The following is a 22,630-nucleotide window of genomic DNA, read 5'->3' as shown; positions in this document are numbered from 1 at the left end:
CTTATATTGAATCCAACATTCATGATTGATGTTTGCAATGTAATATTTTAAATTTGTCTTTTAGTACATTCTTGTTTCTTCCTTAGTGGTGGTTCCATTAACCTTCCTCAATAATTGCTTGTTTCTTCTTCTTTTTTTTCCAAAAACAATAATTGCTTGTTTCGTAACATCACCTGAAAGCTTGAAGAGATCTTCCACAAATGCCCAAGTTACTACGAGAACTGTAAATTTTTATCTACAATGTAGATAATCGAATTAAAGGATAGAAAAAGTTAACTACCCAACTAGATTGGAGAATTTTGCTCTTGTTATTCTTTTGTAGTTTACATACAACTATACAAGCAAGATGTGGTAAGCTATGATTTTGCATGTCCTTGATTTTTGTAATGTATCTATGTACTCTTTGTAGTATCAATACCTCTATAGGTCGAACATTTGTTTTCAAGAGCATAACCTAATAGGAGGTGGTGATTCTAACTACCAATTGTCTCCATAAAAACATATTTTGAATTTTCTCAATCTTGTTCCGTGCATTAAGAGGGATGGTTCCTCCTCACACTTTTACTCCATAAAGCAAAACTTGTGTTGCCATGGTATTAAACAACATTAGTTTCACTTCCCATCCATGAGTATCACTTTGGTTGCATTCTTTTTCCAACATATAATAACTTTTCAAAACTAACTTGAAGTCTACACTCAAAACATACACTCCATTTATTTGTGGCGAGCACATTGATACCAAGACACTTAAAACTTGGGACAAATTGTACTTGTTCCATGATACTTGCCTTCCACTATAATGGTTTTGTTATGAATTAGCAATAGTTGAGCTCACCATGATTGTGCGATAATTTGATACTTGATTCTTATCTTGATTTGAAATTTTTAAAGGATGGGCTAGTGAAACAAAGAAGGGAAAGAAGGGTTGGATTGGAGTAGATATTTTTAAAGAAGACTTGGAGAAAGGCAACATTATTGAATGTGAAGATAGTTGATCAGCTTATTATATTTCAATGTAGAACATCCTATGTCGTTTTAAATTGTTGAGGACAATTTTGAGGAAATTGCTTCCCTTGTTCTATTATGGCTCATGTGGGTAAAACACAAATGTTTATTCTCAATTTAAAGATTTCACGCCATCTCTTATGAAATCTTGAACCTCAAATAATTTTTTCATAAAATTTCACCTTTGTTTCATTTCGCTCAAAGCATAGTCTAGACTCTAACCTTTGTATTTGGTACCAAAAACCCAATGCATCACCACTTCGGAGAATATAGTAAATTTACATTTTTATTTTACCTTTGGGAATATCTCCCTTCACAACTTTGATCAAATCTCACGGAGCATGTTATCACCACCAATAGGTATCGTATTTATTTACGTGATCATTAAAATTTTCGTTGAAAGGACATTTTTTTCTTCCTTTTAATGTGCTACTTCAAAACTATTGGTAAATTTGTTTGTTTTTTAGTAGCTCAACAATTTGTGCCCCTTCAACCTTGGTCTTACAAACCAAGTATCTCAATAACGAATACTAGTTTAAGTTCCCCATTCTGTTATCTTAATGTTGATTGAGATATAGTGAAGCATGAAGGCCCAAAATATGCGTGTTTGTAATTGGACATTGTTCGTTACTCATAGGAAATTAAAGATCCCCTTCGGAATGTACCATGCAAATGGAACTTGTTTTTATGCCATGCGATGAACATTGGCATGGTTGTTCTCCTTTCACTAGCCATTCAATCAACAACCTCATCAACCATTTTTGCAAATCTTTGGAATGTCCTCTAGGATAGATGTTTTCTTCTTTTAGCAATTTGGTTAGTCGGATTTATCTTGGCTTTGTATGGATCCCAATTTCCTACTAATATCCCTTTCATGGAATTCATAAATTTCTAGATTTCAAAATGTTAGTGATATTCATTGAACAATACTCATGAGTTGGCAAATCTACATCCAATCCAACTTTATGTAGCTCTAATCTAGATATAGTTAATTGGTATATATCTTGAATGATGAAATTGATCATGATTGTCAGAATGTTGGTCGTCTTGGAAAATCTATTTGCCACATTAGATTAGGCTCCTTGTGGATCATGGTAGGTCCTCTATTATCTATCACATGAGTGATTAGTCACCATCTTCCACTTGTCCAATCCTTGATGTACTTCTTCATTGACCATTATAAGCATACCCTTTGGTAGGCATTAGCTAATGTTGGATATCTTGCTTTAAGTTACTTCCAACAATTATGATATTTGAATTAGTATCCTTCGCCTCTTCCTTGAAGCTTGTGTTTTGATCCATAAATTTGTTCACTTGAACTTTCAACTTTTTCTTTGACTTCAACCTATAGTTGTAGGTTTATGGTAATGATCCAAATACATTACATTGTTTGACATATTACTTGATTAGTTTTGTTGCATTGAGATGGGTTATGTCGTTTGAGTTAAAGGGGTGTCATTGATCATCAACTGGATGTTCTCACAACTTATGACTAATCCATGGTTTGGTCCTTCCAATTGCACAAGTTAATCCCCAATTCTTCCATTGGATACAAGTCCTTCATGTGCACCTCTCTCCTCAACCAAACTTGATTGAGCTTTTTTACCATTGTAGTGATACTTCAACATCAAGATAAAGGCATTAAAAACATCACAAGTTTGCTTTGATGCCGAGTCTTTTATGTGCACAAGTATTGGATTATAGGATGAATGGGCGTTTACATACCAAGGATCAATGTTGATTCTAGCGTATGACCACAACTAGCAACAATTATGACTTCCCATCACTTGTGACCTTCCAATGTTGAACTTGCATCATATTGCTTCCAAAATCATACTCAATAGGTACATCGGAAGATCCATTCACTTTTTTGGAATATGTAAAGATTCGTTTCACATGCATTATGGTAGGAGAAGGAAAGTAATGCAATGTTTGTTGTTAACCTTCCATTTCCATGTACAATCATGAAGGTGTAATGTTTCATTTGAACTCAACAAAAACTTGGCCTATATTGATAGTAATATCCCATTTCAGGTTGGAAGATCCAATATCTAGTGCATTGAAGTGGACTTATTGAGTCATCATTACGTGGTCCTCAACTTATTAAGACAACTCAAAATATTTTAGGCATCCAATGATTAATTTCAGGCTCTCGAGTCTCATGTATGTGGGCATATGCAAACATTTACAATAATTAGTGCTCACAACAAGAAACGTAGCATTTTTAGGACATATACTATGTGGTCTCCACAACATAAAAAATCTTTCTCAACTTGCTAACTATGGATAATCAATATACATTGTATATACAACACTTCAAGAGAAAAGTACCATTTTTTATAGCTCATCTCAAGCACCATAAATTCCAATATTTAAACATGCATGCTCTAAGTTAATGTTGGATCGATTTATACTCTTCTCTTATAAATACAAAGATTATGTAGTAATAAAGCATGTTTGAAAGGGATTGTTTATCATGGTGCATAGTATGTGCCATGTGGAATTCGGAAGCACCCATGCATGGAAAACCTTTTGATAGTGTAAGTATGCACAATTTAAATTCATAGACTGTGTCGAAAGGGGAAGGCTAGTACAATACGGAACTCAGTTAATGCTAGAAAAGATCGAGCAAGTTGATGAAATGAGAAATGTACATTAAACTTGGTTTTGTTCTCAAATCTTGTATAAGGTGTTCTTGAAATTCAAGACATGTTTTTATCAAATTTTCCAAACTCTTCTGAAAGATTTTGTTTTTGAGACCCAAAAGATTTTAAGCTCACATTACATGACAAGACAAGTGGTTCTACACTTTATTTCCTTTCAATAGTCCGTGATGAATGTTCACATGTAGTTTACATTGGCTACAAATTTCCAACGGAAAAAGTTGAGAGGGCTATGATTTTTTGGGTGGCAAAAAGGTCCTCAATTCTCCACTTTCCCCCTAGTGTCCTCTCGACCGTCATGATGAGTGACAATTGTAGTAAGATTTCAACCAAGAAGTAAAACATGTCACCATTTCGTTAGTTTTCTTGAAACTCCCACTCCATTGGCACGGAGTTGCCAAGGTGTGAGGGCAATTTACTTCAAAGTCAAATTTGCAAGCATAAATTTCCAACTCATGTAAGACACCCAAATTGCCATATTTTCACACAAACACACATTGCCTACCTAAATGAGCTTCCGGTGAAGTCTATCTTAGATATGCCAATTTTCAAACATTTCATGCATTTGAAAGCTGGTAGTTGAGCAATTAACACAATGTCCCATTGTTTCTCCAATTTTCCATAGTGCGGTTCCTTGCTAATTGCTCATTTATCTTTTTAGTAAATTAATAGACCTTAAAACCTTGATTCTTATGCAAACGATTTCACACATGAATGCTATTTTGACTATGAAAAGTTCTCAACATGATTAGACAGAAATATAACATCGTTAGGCCTTCCATTATTTGGTCTTGATGATCCATGATCTAAAAAGCTGCGAGAAACTGATTACACGAAAAGAAAATTACGATGACAATGGATTGTGTAAATCCTTGGAATAAACAACACTTCAAGAGAAGTTCCATCTCATACGCATAGAATTCCGATATGACACATTCTTCCAAATTAACACATTCTTCAATAAAACGATGAAAACATACTTCGATATTGAATAATCATTGGACAACTTTCGACTATCCCATAACTATTCACAATTAAAGCAATCCTAAATAATCATCTAATCATTTTGGTTCAATATAGTTAGAAAGATTTTGAGACACTGGGAAATTTTCGTTTTAAGTGTAATGTAAAACACCAATCATTTTTACCAATCACAATTCAGGTCTTTAATAAAATAAAATACTAGTTATAGAATCTAAATGTGTCTTAAGAATATTGAAGGCTCATAAAAACATTTGTTTCCAAAGGCCAACTATTTACTATGGCAAAGGTTCTTAAGAAGGCTCATAAAAACATTTGTTTCCAAAGGCCAACTATTTACTATGGCAAAGGGGGCCTGACTTTCCAGCCTCAATCCAACACCAAACTGCTATGCTTTGAGACATTAACATTGAAATGTTAGCATGATCAATGTTATGTTAGGAACAACTTGGTTGAATACAACTAGATGAAGATGTTGTGGCTATTGTCGCCTTTGATTTATCATATATTACCATCTTTGACATGTGGCATAACCTACTATAGTTCAGCCCAATGACAATCATGCATTTATCACCAACTTTCATGGTTCGACAATATCATTTTGTGTATGAGAATGCAATCTTGATGCTCAATGTAGACAATTTGGTTACCAACTCACATTCATTTGAAAGTACATGAGAGTGTTGATGTCACGACTATGCAATTGGTATGTTGTTTGTGCCAGAAAAGATATGGCATGTATGTCTATCTACATGCTCAGGTCACCTTGCTAGGTGTTTCTTGTTACCTAATGATGGTACTCATTGGGACAAGAGTAGTTATGTGCCAAGTGGACTTCGAACATGTGTGTTTGCTCAATTATAGAATAAGTTACTTTACATCAATGAAGAAAGCCAAATTAGATAAGATCTTTGTTGAGAAGTGTGCCCATATCGTGTCTCATTGAGGCAATAGCTATTCTAGCAAATGCTTTCTCAAAGGCAAACTCGTTGTATGGCCATAGAAGGTTGTAGTCGAGGAGTTGTAAGTTAAAAGGCGCACCGTGAATATTAGAGCAAACTTACAAGTGATGCAAATTCGAAGACAAACTTTTTTATGAAAATTTTCAAATGTATGTGGATTATTTGTCCCCCCATTCAAATATCCATATCATAACTTGGAACCTTCTCTAGGTGGTTGAACTTGAAAAAACCAATTTCATTGCAATGCCAATAATTAAGGTAATGCAATCATTTTTTCGATGGAACGAGAGCTTAGTGAATGCAACCCATTTTGTCTTGAGAGCTAACTAATTCTTTTCTCCAAAACAACTATCTTATTATTAGATGCATCCATTTTACACATTTCTAAAGTTGCAATAGAGAAACAAAGCACAAAATAACTTTTAAAGACTTTGCTAGGATGGTTCCTTAGTGTCATACCACAAACTTTAATCTTTACTTCATAGTTGTGTTGATTCTAGCATTGTCTTTGCAAACAATTCTTGAAAAAGTTCTCAACAGAGTTTAGGGAGCTCGTACACTTCATGAAAGTTACTCATAGTTTTCTTATAGATGTTGTTAAGTTGCGTTAACCACTGTTTTATGAAAAGTGTGTACTTTGGTTCATGCAAAACCCATAATAGTGCTTTTAATTTTACTTCTGGCAATCCAAAACTTGGGAAATGAAAATCGTAACATGATATAGGCTTAGTTTAAGCATACAAGAAAACTTAGCCATCTAAACAATTATAGGGTTGTTGAAGTAGGAGGTAATATATATGCCATAATGTCACCTTGGATAAAGATTGAAACTAGGGGAAATAAGAGGGAAGGGCAGGGAGTGTTGATAGACCAATTGGCCACATCACTCATTATATGTATTGCTCCATGGACGCTACATTTGAGAGACGTCGGTCGGGGATATAGATACATAGATACAGATGATTCATCATCTGAAAGTGAAAGAAGGAAAGAGGTGCATTGAAGCCCATGGTTTGATTCCATTAGGCAATTTTGGTTGATAGAAGAATAGACTAGAACCTTAACCAAGGCCTAATCAAACCAGGGTTAGCTTAAACCAGGCTTTAAAAACCCATGGTTTAACTTTACAAAGGCCTAATCAAACCAGGGTTAACTTAACCAAGGCTTCAACAAACCCATGGTTTAACCCTACAAAGGCCTAATCAAACCAAGGTTAACTTAACCAAGGCCTAATCAGTCTCTGGGTCTAACTTTACCAAGGCCTAACCAAACCAGGGTTAACTCAACCAAGGGCTAACCAAACCAGGGTTCGCCTTAACCAAGGGCTAATCAAACCATGGGTCTAACTTTACCGAGGCTTTATCTGATTAAGATTGCGTGAACGAAACCCGGGCTGTTAAATTCCTGCATACATATACACATAATATAATATGTATATACGTATATGTATACGTATACGTAGAGTGTACTGACAGTCAGATTATCGTACTGTACATCGTAATCAAGTATAAATTAGTTGTAAATAAACCCCAAAAAAGTTTCGAAAAAAATCCGTTCCTTAATATTCTTGATCTAAATTGTGTGTGTGTGTGTTTTTTGGGGGGGGGGGGGGAGGTATTTATGAAAATTTGTCGGCCATTCAATTGGATTACGAGACTGTTAACATAATTAAGCAATAATGTAAAAAATTGGAGTATTAATAATTGAACGATAATGTTGATTGGGAGTATTAATAAATAATGAAGGGAATGGGAAATTCAACACATATACACACATAATTGACAGCAAATAATAAACAATTAATATCTGGCGTATTATATTATTCTGTAAATAATCATTAAAGGGTTGAAAGCATCGAGAAGAGTGCCTCTCTCCAGAACACATACATACACATACGCTTCATGTATCCGTATCCGTATCCGTATGCGATTATGAATGTATATGGGGATTGGATCCGTATTTAGATAGAGTACGTATAAGATTTGCTCGAATTATTTGTGTGAATACGTACACAGCTTGAAGTATGTATGTATATAAATTCGTTACATCCAATATTAAAACGGAAATTTAATTCCTAGTTTTATAGAAGAAAAATCGAATTAGAACAAACAACGAACCCAAAAGCTTACGAAGCCCGAAAAATGGCGGCCACCAGAAAAATAAAAGAAAAGGGGCCCAAAATGTAAATTCGGAAAAGAGTTTATTATTATTATTACCTTTTTATTTTAACGAATGAGTAAACTACATACGCAACAGTAAAACATATAAAGTGTATGTAGTGTTATATATGTTTTTATTTATTTAAAATAAATAAATAAATAAATGAATAAATAAATAAATGAATTTAAAATAATGAATAAATAAATTAGCGTAAATAAATAAATAAATTATTTACTAAAAATTTTGCTTCTTCTGAATTATGAGTTTCTTCGATTTCTTCAATACTTCTCTGTCTCTGTCTGTGTCTCTGTTCTCTGTGCAGAGAGGCTCATAGGTCATATAGGCCATAACCATCGCCATAGCCATAGCCATAGCCATAGCTGCACAGTGCTATATAGCCTCTGTGCCATAGCCATAGCCATAGCCATAGCCCCTTTCTGCTCTTCCCTGTTCCTTTCTCTGTTCTCTGAGACCCATTCTGCTTTGCTTTCTTCATCATACACAGCACACACACACACACACACACATGTATGTGTATACCGTCATCAGCCTTCTTCATCCACGCCATAACCTGCACTCCATCTCTGTCTCTGACAGAAAACAAACCCACCCTAACCCTAACCCTAAACCCTAACCCCTAAACCCTCCCCCTCGTTTTCTGCTCAGTTCTCCTCCTTCACAGTTAACCCACCCCTCTACATGCGCACATCGTATAGCTTAGCTTACCTGCAATATTCGCGCTGCTTCTTTCCTCCCTTTCATTACATACTTATAATTATCATCATGATTCATCATCATCGCCTTCATTATCACCATCTCCAATGTCCATCTCTATCTCCGTCTCCATCACCTTCCATGATTTCCATCTTTCTTCGTTGCGTGCAGTCATAACTCCTCAGGACTGCGTAGAAAAGCTTCAATTAATAAATAATACTAGAACATTCCTCCCTTATTTTTCACGTTAACTTTTCTTTTTTCTTCTTCTCAAATCTGTTTTTTATTACCTGTTTTCTGAAGAGATACATACTTTCTTGATCTGCATCTTCTTTTCTATGCGTAAATCTGCACAGATAAATCATATCTAGCAGAGCAAATAGAAAGGATGAATTAAAATATCCACAGCGGATATAGAATACCATCTCCATAAACCGAGTCTAATCTAAATTCTCTTCAATATCGACTCTAATCCATCATCATCGATTTCTTCTATCCCTATCATCCCTCCGGCCATTTTTCGTTAGCATTAATCAATCGAGCTGCAGTAAAGCTCGCAGCAAGAGAGCAATGGAAATACCATCAGTGATTCGAACAACGCGGAGAAAACAATCGAAGGCTATGAATCTGCTATATTTTCTTCTGTTGGCATTTCAGATGATGATGATGATGATGATGATGATGGGAGAAACGCACCTTTCCATGAATCCATTTGGAGTGGATGCTTTGCCATCGTCTGATTACTCCATGGATCAGGAAATGGTGGTATCTGAAGAAGAAACGACTGCAGTCTACGAAGTGTTGGAGGCGATTAACAACGAGGTTCCATGGAGATCTCTGTATGCAGGGAATCTGTGCGTGGAAGGTCCCCATGGATTCGTATGTGCCCCGGACGATAGCAATGTCTATCACATCGTAGAGATAAACCTCGGATGGGTCTCGAACGCAGACAACAATCCTGTCTGTGGCAAGAATGCTTTCATTAGCCCTTCCCTGCAGAAATTCCCCTTCCTCCGGAAGCTCTTCTTTTACAACTGCTTCACAACTATGGCCATGGAGCTCCCGCCTGTGCTTTGGTCTCTGTCGGCTTCCCTCGAAGAGCTCGTTTTCCTCCGAAACCCTAAACTCGTCGGCAATCTCCCTGCCCAGGTATCCGAGCTTCGAAAGCTGCAGAGATTGGTCCTCACAGGGAATGGTTTGGGTGGAGAAATACCCCCCGAGGTCGGCGAGTTAGGGTCCCTGCAACAGCTCGTGCTTAGCCATAACCGATTCGATGGTGAAATTCCAGAAAGCTTGAGCCAACTGAAGAGGCTCAAAGTCCTTGATCTGAGTTCGAACCAGATCCGTGGAACCATTCCATGGTCCCTTTTGCGAGAGATGCTTAGCTTAATCAAGCTTGATCTCAGTCATAACCTCATTACCGGTACGATTCCTGAAACAATAGGCTTAGCTCAGGAGCTGAGGCTTCTTGATCTTTCGTCCAATCAGCTATGGGGAGAGATTCCAGACGTAGCTATGGCGAATCTGAGTCAACTCAGGGTGATTCAGTTAAGCCATAACAACCTCAACTCAGAGATACCAAGAGCTATGTGGGAGAAAATGGAAAAGCTTGTAAGCTTGGCTATGGCGGAATCAGGATTAACAGGAAGAATACCTGCAGAGATTGGGAAGGTAAAGACACTGAGGTCTTTAGATTTGAGGGGCAATAAGCTTGAAGGAGGAGTTCCCATGGCTTTAAGCCAGATCCCGCATATCTATGAGATTGATTTGAGTTCAAATAAACTCGCTGGAGAGATCCCATTCTCTGCAGCTTTCATGATACGCTTGGGAAGAAAACTGCGTGTTGGAAGCAACGAAGGTCTGTGTTGTAACCCTGATTCTGCGTCCGCCATTTCTAATCTCTCTCCTCATCGTCACCAATACCATATCATCTATCATAATGCAGAGGATGATGATCCCGTCTCTCCATGTGTAGTCTCTTCGTCATCTTCTTCATCTTTGCATCAGATTGAGAAACAGAACCTCAGTGATTCCTCTACCCCTCCTTGATCCTGGTTTAATTTGACTTACATTATTTTGTTTTAACACGACTTCTGAAAATCCATCTCTACTTAGCAGGTTTTCTGATGAAACTATAATACATGATTGTGGCAAAGGTTCTGGACAGAGCACAGAATGTTGTTACTCTAATTCCTGGCAAGTAATAAAGGTGAAGTAAGTAGATTGCAGGTTTTCCGATCCGCAGAGAGTTTTGATTGTCTTCTTGATGGGTTCAGATTATATCCTGAAGGGTTCGTGATTGATTGATCCGTCATCATTACTATTATCTGTTTTTGTAATGGCCAATTTACTTTCTGCATCCATTACAATGGCCTTATATATCTGTGTTGTGTAATGATCTATCCTCTACATGGATCACCATTATCCATCTCCGAGTTTTGTAAATAGTCATTCCTCTCTGCATCTATCATGGATGTCGATCTGAGTTTTGTAATGATCCTATCCTCCACATTGATAGCTATCTGAGTTTTGTAATGGCAAATCATCTGCAGGGATCACCATCATTTCTGGTTCTTGTATTTGATCTATCCTCTGCATGGACCATCGCCATCACCACCACCTTTGCAGTTTTATGTATTTGGGTCTCTTATTAATCCTAAATATTTGTTTTACCACTATTTGAAGTAATTCATCCTCAACTGTTTCAATCCACTTCCTACATAAAGTTTTTAGAAGCTTCCTGCAATATCTATCATTTTTCAAATCATGTCTTTCTACGTATTTTGTTAATGCATCTCGAAACCCTGTTCGATTGCCATGTCAACAAACTTGTTAAGTTTTCTGTGGAGACGAAATTAGGGCATTCTATATAAAGATGATATACGTTTGTTCTAATGTTGGATGTCAATTTTCCCGTGAGACATGATATGCAATTGAACCACTTTGATCCTTATTGTACCTAAACCCTGAACCCTGAAACTCTAAACCCTAAAACACTAAACCCTTAACTCTCAACCTCTAAAACACTCTAAACACTAAACACTGAATCCTAAACCCTGAATGCAATGAAAACAGAAGATCGCTCTGCCAAGTTTGCTTTTTGTAGGGAGTTGCTTCAATATGTTAAAAATAATCGTTAAAAGTCAAGATAAGATAAGTGAATGAAATTGGACCATGAGATCGACAAACCACAATAGTATTCAAATATTGAAAGTGAGGGGCTCAAGTGTTTTTTTAGGAGGCTCTAGGAATCGGCAACGGTTTGGAAGTTTTCAAACTTGAACCAAACCAGTTTAGGGGTTTTGGTCAAAACGGTTTAACGGCTCGGTTTAGGCTTGAACTGAGCCGTTGCCTACTACTAGGTGAAGCAATCAATTCCTCTTCTCTCTCTCTCTCTCAATGGCATGGTGCATCCAAAGAAACCGAGGTCAATTGAGCTTTGGACCAACAAGCTTTTGCATTCTGTGTCCGCATATTTGGTAGTGCTACACCTACATTCATTTAAAAAACCAAGACTCGGACAAAATTAAAATCGAAGTAAATTCGAGTATCAAGCTTTTACTTCAAAAACTCTAATTTCAAGTATCAAGCTTTGTAGTTTTAATGAGAGTTGGTGTGAAATCAGGCCATGTTTAGCATAAATTTTCAATTTGGTTTCTCAAAACTAGGTAAGTTCACACAATATTACATTAGTTAGCAATGCCCATGCCCATCAGTCACATATATATATATATATATTTCAAACTATAATATGCATCCTAAATCATAGTTCATATCCACATTAAGAAAATATGTTTTATATAATACAAAAATTTATCGTTGACAGAGAACAAAATATGTAAGTGATCCTACTATCCCAAAAAAATAAGCAAATTGTTGGCTATGAGTTTGGTTGCCTGTGTTGCTTAGTGGCTCATGTAATGAGAGCTGAGTAGCTTTCACAGATTCATTGACAGCACTACAGAAAGGGCAGTGCAGAAATGGTACATATTTGGAAATAGTCAGAAGTGGATCTGACATGGAGCATTAATCTTAACATATTGAATTTATTTCAAATGTGTCAGTGTTTTGAATGAATCTTCTCTATTACGTTAGAAATGTTGATCCTTGAGAATATTTAAACAAAAACCATGAATCTTCTAGATTACATTCCTACTAATAACTGTCTGAACCATTTCATTCGTTTCCCATGGTATAAAAACTTCAAAATACATGTACAGAGAAAATCAATACAGAATTAATCATTAAAATGTTCACCATATGGCTTTCACAAGACAAAAGAATAGAGGCTATCAGATGACACTAGTTAATGTGCACGACATAAACTATTGATGCAACTAAAACATAGCTGTGACAATAGAGCCAAATACAGATCAAGTTTACATGCTAAAATAGAATATTAATGTTGGATGACTCAATATTGGTACCAGAAACTCACAGATAGCACAGAAGTCTGGTCTCGAGCATAATTATGTGAACACACCTTGAGCCCCAAAATCTAATAACAAAAATATCTGAAATCGTAGAGTATCGTTGTGCAGACTTATTCTCAACCATACTTGAATCAAGTCAGAGTATAAATAATCCACACTCGCACAATCAGATATCGGAAAATGCTATGCTCTTGAAAAAGTATCTATATACCAGCACTATGACACATCAAGAGATAAATATGATAAAGAAAACACACCCAAGGTTATGGAAATGCACACAAACAAGCACTCTCAACTGATAGATTCTATTGAGAAGACATGGCATCAAGTGGAAAATAGATAACACACTACTATGTTTGAATACTTTGGAATCTGTCAACTGATGCATTCTAGAATGGTATGCAAGGACATGAAAGTACACGATGTGGTCATGCTGTGAAGACATCTATATTATCAAGAGCAGACATAAATCCTATGCAAACACTAACGTAACCTTAGTAAAATGATTCTAAAACATTAGTTTTCCATGTTCATCCATCATCAGCATACAACAGCCAGATTTTTACCAATCAATAAAACAACCACCTATCTGGCAGCTGCTCTTGCACTCATGAAGCTATGGTAGCTTGTACTACGTTGCTTTCGGTAAGAAGTATAAACATCATCATACTGGGTAATCTCGTTAGGGTCAGCAACAGCTCCAAGACCAAGCCTCCCCGAGTTTATAGATCCTGGCTTATGTTCTATACTTCCATCAGGAAGTGTATTAGTCTCGGGGTCAACAATCAAGCTTGACGGCGGAGGTATACAATTACCTCCGATACGACTCCTTTCTCGTTCTTCCATTTCATCATCATCATCATCATCATGAGACCTCGACCTTTTCACTTTCCCTTCTAAAGGATCCACTTCTCCAATGTCTTTGAAGAACTTCGCTACTCTATCTAAGACATATGAATCAGAGACAGTTGAAGGAGGAATCACGGCAGGTATATCTAATGGACTTAACGCTGAATAAGGAACTCCTGTTCCTATTTGCATCTTCCTTACCATGCCTGGGATAAGGCCAGGTGGGAAAAGAGGATATGGAGATTGATCTGTCGTCTTCCCTGAAGTTGAGAGCTGAGAGAGATTTGTAAGAGAGCTAACAAAGGGTGTATTTAATGCTGAAACCGGGCCACTTGTTTGCGCATACTGAGCTGCAGCAAGTGCTGCAATCAATGGGTTTTCCTCTTTCCTGGAAGGTGAATGGAAGGTTTGAGAATGGTCAGGCGTTAAAATATGTGCATGTTCTTTGATTCCAGTTGGTTCTGTATGAATAGCACCTGACATCATGTAGGAAATAAGGTCAAAACATCTTCAACGACAAAAGGAGGTTGAGAATCTTCAGTAGCACAATGTGGTTAATATAATATTGCTTGACATAATGAGGATAAGAAGTATCGCTTAGGACAATAAAAAACAGCTCACTTTATTTTCCCTATATTTCATACATGAGAATAGCACACCTGGAATATTGGCAGATAAATGCAGAGACTTCTCCATTTGTGGACCCCTTGCAAGTAAAGCTGGCATTCGATAGCCAGTTGGCGGTCCTGCAATCATCTCATTCTCGAAGGCAGATATTATTTCCTTACCATACACCTCCTTAGAACCCCAAAACTGAACTATCTTCTGCAATCGTATCTGATTTGTTTCTTTGTTCTGAGGATTGTGGTATATTGCAGCTAGCATAGAGCCTAAAACAGGTTGGAATGCCAGTGCTTCGTTGTCAAGCTCCTTAAAATTCGTTCGTCTCTGCAAACTATAAATACTATCCGAATCAATATTCATATTCCAAAAATACAGTAATCCATTATAAGACCTCTTTACAAACCTAAGGTTGAGTAAAGTTCAAATCAAGATAAGTGACATTGCTCTTTAAATGCATTAATTGCAGAAGCATTGCATGGTTATTTCACAAATGAAGATTGGCGCCTTTTCTACCACATTACATTTATTTACTGGTTCTACATTACAATTCCCACCACAACTCAAAATGTGGTTCAAATGATGAGTGGATCCTTCCTTTTTTGTAACAACAATCCCCAAGCAAAAGCCAAACACCTGAGGGCATGGTTCACATCCCTAGAATCATTATGGCCTCAATCATCATTATAACTACAAATCTTTGCTTGTGCAGGCTCCCATCAAATCCCATTCATTGAGTATCAACCAATGAATTTGGTCTTCAATTGCCTTGAAGGGCAGCAGAAAATGCTGCTAACTTATCATTTCCAAATAAAAGAGGTAAATGGAAGAGATGCATTTGATTCTGTTAACACATATGGTTGACCATTACCTCTGTCACTTGGAAAATTGCAGTATGTTGTGACACTTAACATTGATGAAAATGAATTGTATCATAATGATGAACCAAGTATTTCTCCAGGAACAAAGTCAGACGACTTGATAGGATACGGCACCTTATAATAATGTGTTACATAGAAGTATATAATGTATCGCATTTCCATGTGTCTGGATGCAGATATTGTGGGGATTATAATTGGCAATGCACCTGATAGAAAAGGATATAACTGGCAAAAACAGATTTCCAAGTCCAGATGTATACTTGATGAAAATGTGGAGATGCAGGTGAATCTCAATCCATTTATGATATCAAATTGAAAGACAAAGTGTGTATGATCATAATAAGGATGCCCATTAAGGAAATGGAAAATGTAAGATTATGCCTAAATGGTTCTGAGAACCATTATAGATAATCACTCTCCTATGCAAGGACCAAGTATAACTGAGCATAAGTTTGAAAAAAATGATGATGTAACTCATTAGACATTCAATTGATATTTATGGATTTAAAGAACTCTTTCATATGAGGATAGAATCAATGGCAGTCGTAAGTGTGTATTCAGTATGTCAAAGGTATGATGCACCTTGTCATATTCTTATAGCAGTGACAGTTAGCCAAACTTGGTTACAAATTACAATTATTCAAAACAGGAAAATATGATAAGAAAGACAAAAAGAGCACATTGAAATTACAGATGCTGTTTTTTGCTTAGATTTTTAGTGATGTATCATGATAAGAAGCAAAAACACAATGTCCACTTCAAAAGATGAGCAAACCTACAGAAATAAAGACATGTTGACAAAAAGAAGGAAGTAGCAGGATGAGAGAAGGATGTCTGAAGAAATGCTGGAAAATGCTCATGAAACTACAGAGGCTCAGGAAATGTATGTTGCAGGACAGATGGACCCAGATGAGGAAATACAATAGAAGCATGTACTATAAAGGATTGATTGAAGACTTCATGACAGGTTGCCTGAAGCAATAGAAACTGGAAAACTGAATGTAGGAGATATGGAATACTGAATGCTGGCTGAATATATGGAAGATTGATCAGACATCAGTCTTGATCAATCGACAACTTTATAATAGAGAGCCCAGAGCAAGGAAACCTGGCAGGGATGAGGCCTTAATGGACAAGCGTCCAAATCAAAATTCAACAACAGGAAGGAGATCACAGGATACTCAGGACTCAGGCGGTAAAATGGCACAAGATGCTTTGTTAGAAGCATGTTCCAGGAGGCAGATTGGGAGTTTTGTACTTTGTTCTTACAGGATGCAGAACCTAATCAGTTTGATAAGGCAATGCAACTATTGTTTTAACTTTCTGACAGAATTAGCCTCAAAAGTGATCCAGAAATCTAAAAAACAATCCCACAACCTGCTTCTCTGTCTATCATAAAGGACTTGTATACATTATATGTGGTAGTTGGTTGATACAATTGGGGACAAACTAGATATTCAAGATATTTATCTTCCAAAAATTTAAAAAGACAATCTTTAAGTGACCGTATAAAATATTCTAGGGTATCATTAGTAGAAAGTTCAACAAAGAGTACTAATGCTTACAATTCTTCTGTTTATTAAAGCTTGCCATGTGAACAATATAACAAGAAAATAAAAGCTGAAAGTGTATGTCTAACTTTAAATCTGGAATATATCTGTTAAGAATTGTATTTAAAAAGGATCAGGATATTTTATTTCAAGGATATTGCAGTTTCAGCCAGATTTGTGTGGAGTTGACGTTTCAACTGGCATTCACCAGAGAAATTCCATCCCATCGAGACTGATTGAGCCCCAACAAGATTGATTGACATAAATGATTCAGGAGGAGACTAAACCTGATTGAAAGGTAGAAGTTCTAGTTGGAAATAAGTACCGCTATTCAATCTTGGGTATTCCCATATGGACAAATGATTTCTATTTCTTGTGACTATGCAAATTAGAGGGATAAACTACCAAGAAAAAGCAGACATGAGCCACAAATCTCAAGCATCTAGTAAAAGAATGGTATCTTTAACCTTATTGGAGCAATTGTATGCATCCTCCATGAAATGGATGCATATAAGAATTCGGAAGAGCCTCTTGATCTCTCACAAATATGCAAAAATGTAAATTTTTTTGACTCCTAATATGAATGCAACAGCATTTTATTGTTTTTAACAGTGTTGTTTTGGGTGAATCAAACAAGAAAAACAGACAGTTACTCAAGTTATTTGATAGTACAACCATTTAAAATCCCATAACTAAGTTATGTAAGACATATCTTTGTGTTTCAAGGAGTGTATACTTCAATTGTTTTTAAAAAGACGTTTTCCATGTAAACAATGTGATAAGAAAACTGATGCTGTAATGACTGACCTGTCAAACAAGATATCGTTTGCCAAGAAAATAATATGAAGTTGACGAACGTCATCATCAAGAGAGAGAACCCTCTCTCTCAAAGCCTCTGCTAAAGCAGGAGCAAAAGGCAATCTTTGCATAAACCAGTTCTTAGCTCCTTTGATAGATTCTTTAGTTCCTGTAAGATTATCCAATACATTCTGAAGCTCCATGGCGACATCACCAGGCAAAGGACCTGAAAGACCCTTAAATAACATAGGGGGGGCTTCTTGATTATAAGATGGATCAAAGTAAGGCTGATGAAGAAGTTGTTGTTGTTGATTATCATAATATTGAGGCAAAACACCTTGGGTAGGTGCCAAATTAGGGTTTATGTTAAAAGGAACTGGATTTGGAGCTGCCGACATGCTATAGGGATTTGCAAGATGTGGGTTAACTGTGATCCATAGCTTATACCTGTAATAATTGAATCCTTCAGCTCCAAAGAGGAAGGCATAGAGAGGATTTTCTTTCTGTTTCTCTCTGAGCATCTTCTCGAACTCGGGGCCATTCTTGGCCGAGTATTCGACGAGCTTATCAATGCGTTTCTGAAGCTCAGGGTCAGGAGGGGGAGGTGAGACGGGAGGGGGTGGATCCCAAGGGTTGAAGAACCCTTGCATTGGGTGTGGGATGGGGACAGGGTGTGGGAGAGGGTGCGGGTGCGGGTGCGGTATCGGGTGGGGAATCTGGTGAGGAATCTGGTGTTGAGGAATCTGGTGTTGGGGGATCTGGTGCTGGGGAATCTGAGGGAAGGGAGGTGGAGGGTAGGGACCGGATCCTGGTCCGGGGCCGGGTCCTCCTCCTGGGGATGGGCCATAAGGTGAGAAGGCTGCCATTGGGGCAGGCGGGGGCGGCGGGGGCGGGAAGAAGGAGGAGGAGGGGGGAGGTCCTCCTCCTCCTCCTCCTCCTCCTACTCCTCCTACTCCTTGAGGTGGGAAATGAAGGGGATGATGAGGAAATTGATGCTGCTGCTGTTGTGGAACTGGTGCATAAGGAGGGTGCCCACCATAGCCCTGATCCATGGTTCTCTCGCGCCTCGCTCCTCTCAGCTTTCTTTGGCCCCGATCATACACACACGTATGTATGTATGTATGTATGTATGTATCTGTCTGTCTGTGTATTATGTAGCGACTTCCCTGTTTTTCTTCTGTCTGCATTCCTTCTGATATCGTAAGGGAAATGGGAAATTTACTGAAATGCCCCTGCCCCTTCTTTCTTCGTTTTCATTAAATTCTCACAAAATACCCCTTAATTAAGCCTTCAAAAACTCAAACGTTCCCCCCTTCTCTCATATTTTGGACTCTGCTAAATATGTATGGAGAGAGAGGAGTCGCCCACGCAACTACACACACACACACACACACATTCATTTTTGTCAGAAATAGTTGCCAGATGCTAGATGGAACGATGAACATATCATCGTATCAATAAGAGAAAAAGTCATATCTACATTGACTTTGGAGATGCCCCACGCTTGACCTTTTCCTTACTAGATCACCCACATGATGGATATCCATTCACTCCTTGACCATGGCTGCTAGAGGTGTGTGGTTGAGGAATTAATGTCCTAGATGGGCTAATAGTTTGCATCAGCAACCTAATGTAATGTAGGAAATGTAAGGAGAGTGTTAAGGGTAGTTCTTCACTATATGCCACTAACTTTTATTTGTACCTGCTTGCTTAGCGAGATAGCCTAGCCCCTCAACAAGGAATTCAATCTTGCACAATATCGACACTAAATGGAAGACATGCCTTTGACCAATGCTCTAAGTTGTTAGGGGGCTTGGAACTTCTACCAAGCGAAATTCAAGCTGTGAAATTTTAACATTGGCCCTCTCAGTCCTACAATATGATTCCATTTGAACCAAGCTTTTCCAAGTAGCTTGCAACCTGGAATGAATCAACTTATTGGCATGAAAGAACAACTTTGCAAAAAGGATAATCTTTGGAAGTTAAGAAACAAGAGGTACAAGACAATTGAACAAGAAATGAAGTCACGAAAACATAAAATCACAAAAACTAATATGGAGGTGATAGGCTGAACCCAAATGCAAAGAAGCCTAGTCTAAGAATTCATATGGATCCACAACCTCCTATTTCTAATCCAACGTCTAAGATTGTGTGTCAAAATGAATACTTGCACCTTACTTAGAATGGGCTTGGCATTGCTTGAATGGAAACAATTTGTTTTTTGACTTTACATCCTATATAAATATAGACTTGAACAATCACCTTGATGGGGCTTTTCCTATTGTCAAGAAAGCATGGTATTGTGCTTTTATTCTAAGATGGTGATCACATATAAATCAATTTATATTTTCTAACTCATTCCATGTTTCTTGATTTGCTTCCTCCACATACTTTCATTCCAAAAACTAGAGTTTGTAAATGTTTGAAAGAATAGACATTTGATGATTCTGGAAGGATTTAAGCTACATACAAAGTGAAGTCCTAATAACATATGTAGAAACTTATGTGTGATCATGGATAGAATATATATATATATATATATATGTAGGATTATCACTTACACTCAGTCAGACTGACAATTGATTGGTGTTCTTATGATTACAGAAATGAAAAGCATTTTGAGGCTCTAGCATATATTCATAATTTCTTTGTGATTGTGAAATACTCCAAATTGATGTTGCTTATGATTTGTGAGATGCTATACATCATGATGTATGTACATATCATGAGAATATACGTGACTGCTACTTCTGATGAGGCAAGATAAATGATTGTGTGAAAAAAGAGTTTCCAAAGTTATATGAAATGTCATAAATTATGTATTCAAATCTTCTTTCTTGCTTGCATAGAGGCCATCATAGGCACATATGTTTGACATCAATACGTAAGGATTGCCGACTGTAGATTTCAAGCATAATGTATGACCAAAAATCTCAACTGCCAGCTCTAGGTTACCATGCATCTTGCATGCATTCAATAACCCTGAAGAAATAATCTGATTAGAGAAGGTAGGCATCCTTTCTAACAAGTCTTCTATCCTCTTGAAATCCCCTGCCCGTCCAAGAAGGTCTAGAATAATGCCATAGTGTTTAGAGTTGGGGGTTAAACCATGTTTTTTACTTATATGTCCCAAGTAACCAAGCCCCTCGGCAATAAGGCCAGAATAACTACAAACTAGAAGAAGCATCAAAATGCTCACATCATTTGGTTCAAATCCCACCAATTTTAGTTCCTCAAAAATAAGAAAAATCTCAATGGCATCACCTTCAGCTGCATGGCCGGTGATGCGTGAATTCCAAAAGACTATTGAAGGCTCCGGAATCTCATGAAAGATTTCATCTCCATCTATCATGCTACCACAACTTCCATATGCATAAACTAAGGTATTTGCCATATAGGTCATGAGGTTGATCCCTGTAGAGACAACCTTGAAATGTATCTGTTTGCAACCATCCAAGTCTCCCGTCAAAGAATATGCTCGGAGTATCAAAATAAGCATAATTTCATCAAGATCCAATGATTGGTGTTCCATTTTTTTATACAATTGCAAAGCTTTCTCTCCTGCGCCTTGTTCAACATATATAGAAATCATTGCTACCCATGACACTATATTGCTATGCCAAGCTAATGAGTGAAAGATTGTCTCTGCCTCTACAATTTCTCCACATTTGCTATAAAATACGAGAAGAGCATTCGCTACAAAGACATTAGTTAAATAACCCATCCTACTAGCATCCTTATGCAATGCTTGTCCAATTACAATGATTGCTTGTTTCTTTATCAATGGTTCTTCTTCAAGGAGTGCTTTACAAGCTCGGAAACAAATCAAGAATGTGACAGCATCGGGTATTATACCATCTTCTTGCATCTTTTTGAGAAATTGTAAAGCTCTTTTTCCATGCCCACATTCAACATATGTAGAAAACATAGCATTCCATGACACTAGTGTTCGATTACATAGCCGGTCAAATGCATATTCGGCTTCAACAAGTGCGTTACACTTCCCATACATGCTAACAAGAGTGTTTCCAACTATACTAAGAGATGTATATCCTTTTCTATGCGCATCTACATGTAAACCTTGTCCAATTTCCATAGCTAAATGGCCCTTTTTGGCATCCTTTTCATCACAATTTGCAATGATACCACATGCTTGAAGAGAAATAACAAATGTCAATTGATCAAAGCTTACGTTCTCCTCTTGCATCTGCCTATACAATGATAAAGCTTCTTCTCCCTGCCCATTCTCGATGTATACAGACAACATTGCATTCCATGAAACGACATTAGGATTTTGGATATTCTCAAAAACATTCTCAGCTTCCATGGTTGCTTCACATTTTCCATACATACTCACAAGACTGCTTCCAACATAGACATCAGATGTATAGCCTTTCTTTGATGCTTCCATATGAAATCTCATGCCTTCTCTAACGTCTTCCATAGATCCACACGCCTTGAAAAGGGCAACATATGTGTAATTGTTAGGTTCAACGCCATCTTGCAGCATGCATTTATGCAGCCTCAGAGCTTCATGGCCATGGCCAGAGCTTGAATGAGCAGAAATTATTGCAGTCCAAGAGAAAACAGATCTGCACATAATATCTGATTAGGCTTCTCCTTCATGTAAGGTTGCGAATATCTGAGAAACGGTTTTCATCTTCTGATTGGCTGACAAAAGCAGAAGGCTACCTGTAACTGTGTGAAATTAATTCCTTAACTAGCTCTACAAAATAGTGTAGTTAGTTTTGCAAGTCTTATGCGCCATGTTCAACAAGAATAGTTGGAACTTCAACCAAGCAAAAGAGCATTGTTTCTCCAAACTTTCATTGATCCTAGCATTGCAGGTTGAACTCCATGGGTTTGAAGAAGTTACTTTTGTTCAGAACAAGGTTGCTCGGACTTTTGAGCTTGCACACTACAAATCTGATCAGCCATACGAACTCTCCATACTTTAACTGTATGATAATATCTTGAGAACTAATAAGATTGGACCTCTCACCAATTGTATAA

General features: G+C 37.3%; 3 protein-coding genes across 3 annotated transcripts; 1 reads left to right on the top strand and 2 right to left on the bottom strand.

The window, feature by feature from the left end:
- The first annotated feature begins 8,997 nt into the window (after positions 1–8,997).
- On the top strand, positions 8,998–11,077 carry LOC147858675 (uncharacterized). Its single transcript, XM_087325273.1, has one exon. It carries the CDS (start codon positions 9,056–9,058, stop codon positions 10,532–10,534), a length of 1,479 nt encoding a protein of 492 aa, XP_087181399.1. The 5' UTR covers positions 8,998–9,055; the 3' UTR covers positions 10,535–11,077.
- A 2,269-nt stretch (positions 11,078–13,346) lies between these two features.
- On the bottom strand, positions 13,347–18,727 carry LOC147858674 (SWAP (Suppressor-of-White-APricot)/surp RNA-binding domain-containing protein). The gene is made up of 3 exons (XM_087325823.1): positions 17,627–18,727; positions 14,427–14,722; positions 13,347–14,243 (listed from the first exon to the last, which is right to left on the bottom strand). Exons 1-3 carry the CDS (start codon positions 18,667–18,669, stop codon positions 13,504–13,506), a joined length of 2,079 nt encoding a protein of 692 aa, XP_087181949.1. The 5' UTR covers positions 18,670–18,727; the 3' UTR covers positions 13,347–13,503.
- A 1,705-nt stretch (positions 18,728–20,432) lies between these two features.
- LOC147858673 (putative pentatricopeptide repeat-containing protein At3g01580) lies at positions 20,433–22,217 on the bottom strand. The gene has a single exon (XM_087325668.1). The coding sequence runs from the start codon at positions 22,215–22,217 to the stop codon at positions 20,433–20,435; it is 1,785 nt and encodes a 594-aa protein (XP_087181794.1).
- Positions 22,218–22,630: the final 413 nt, after the last annotated feature.

The sequence above is a fragment of the Azolla caroliniana genome, unplaced genomic scaffold (genome assembly GCF_043228905.1).
Source record: "Azolla caroliniana isolate FFs.n. ecotype wild unplaced genomic scaffold, voAzoCaro1.0.p SCAF_10, whole genome shotgun sequence".
NCBI classification, from domain to species: Eukaryota; Viridiplantae; Streptophyta; class Polypodiopsida; order Salviniales; family Salviniaceae; genus Azolla; species Azolla caroliniana.
This window is presented reverse-complemented; position numbering and strand designations above follow the sequence as displayed.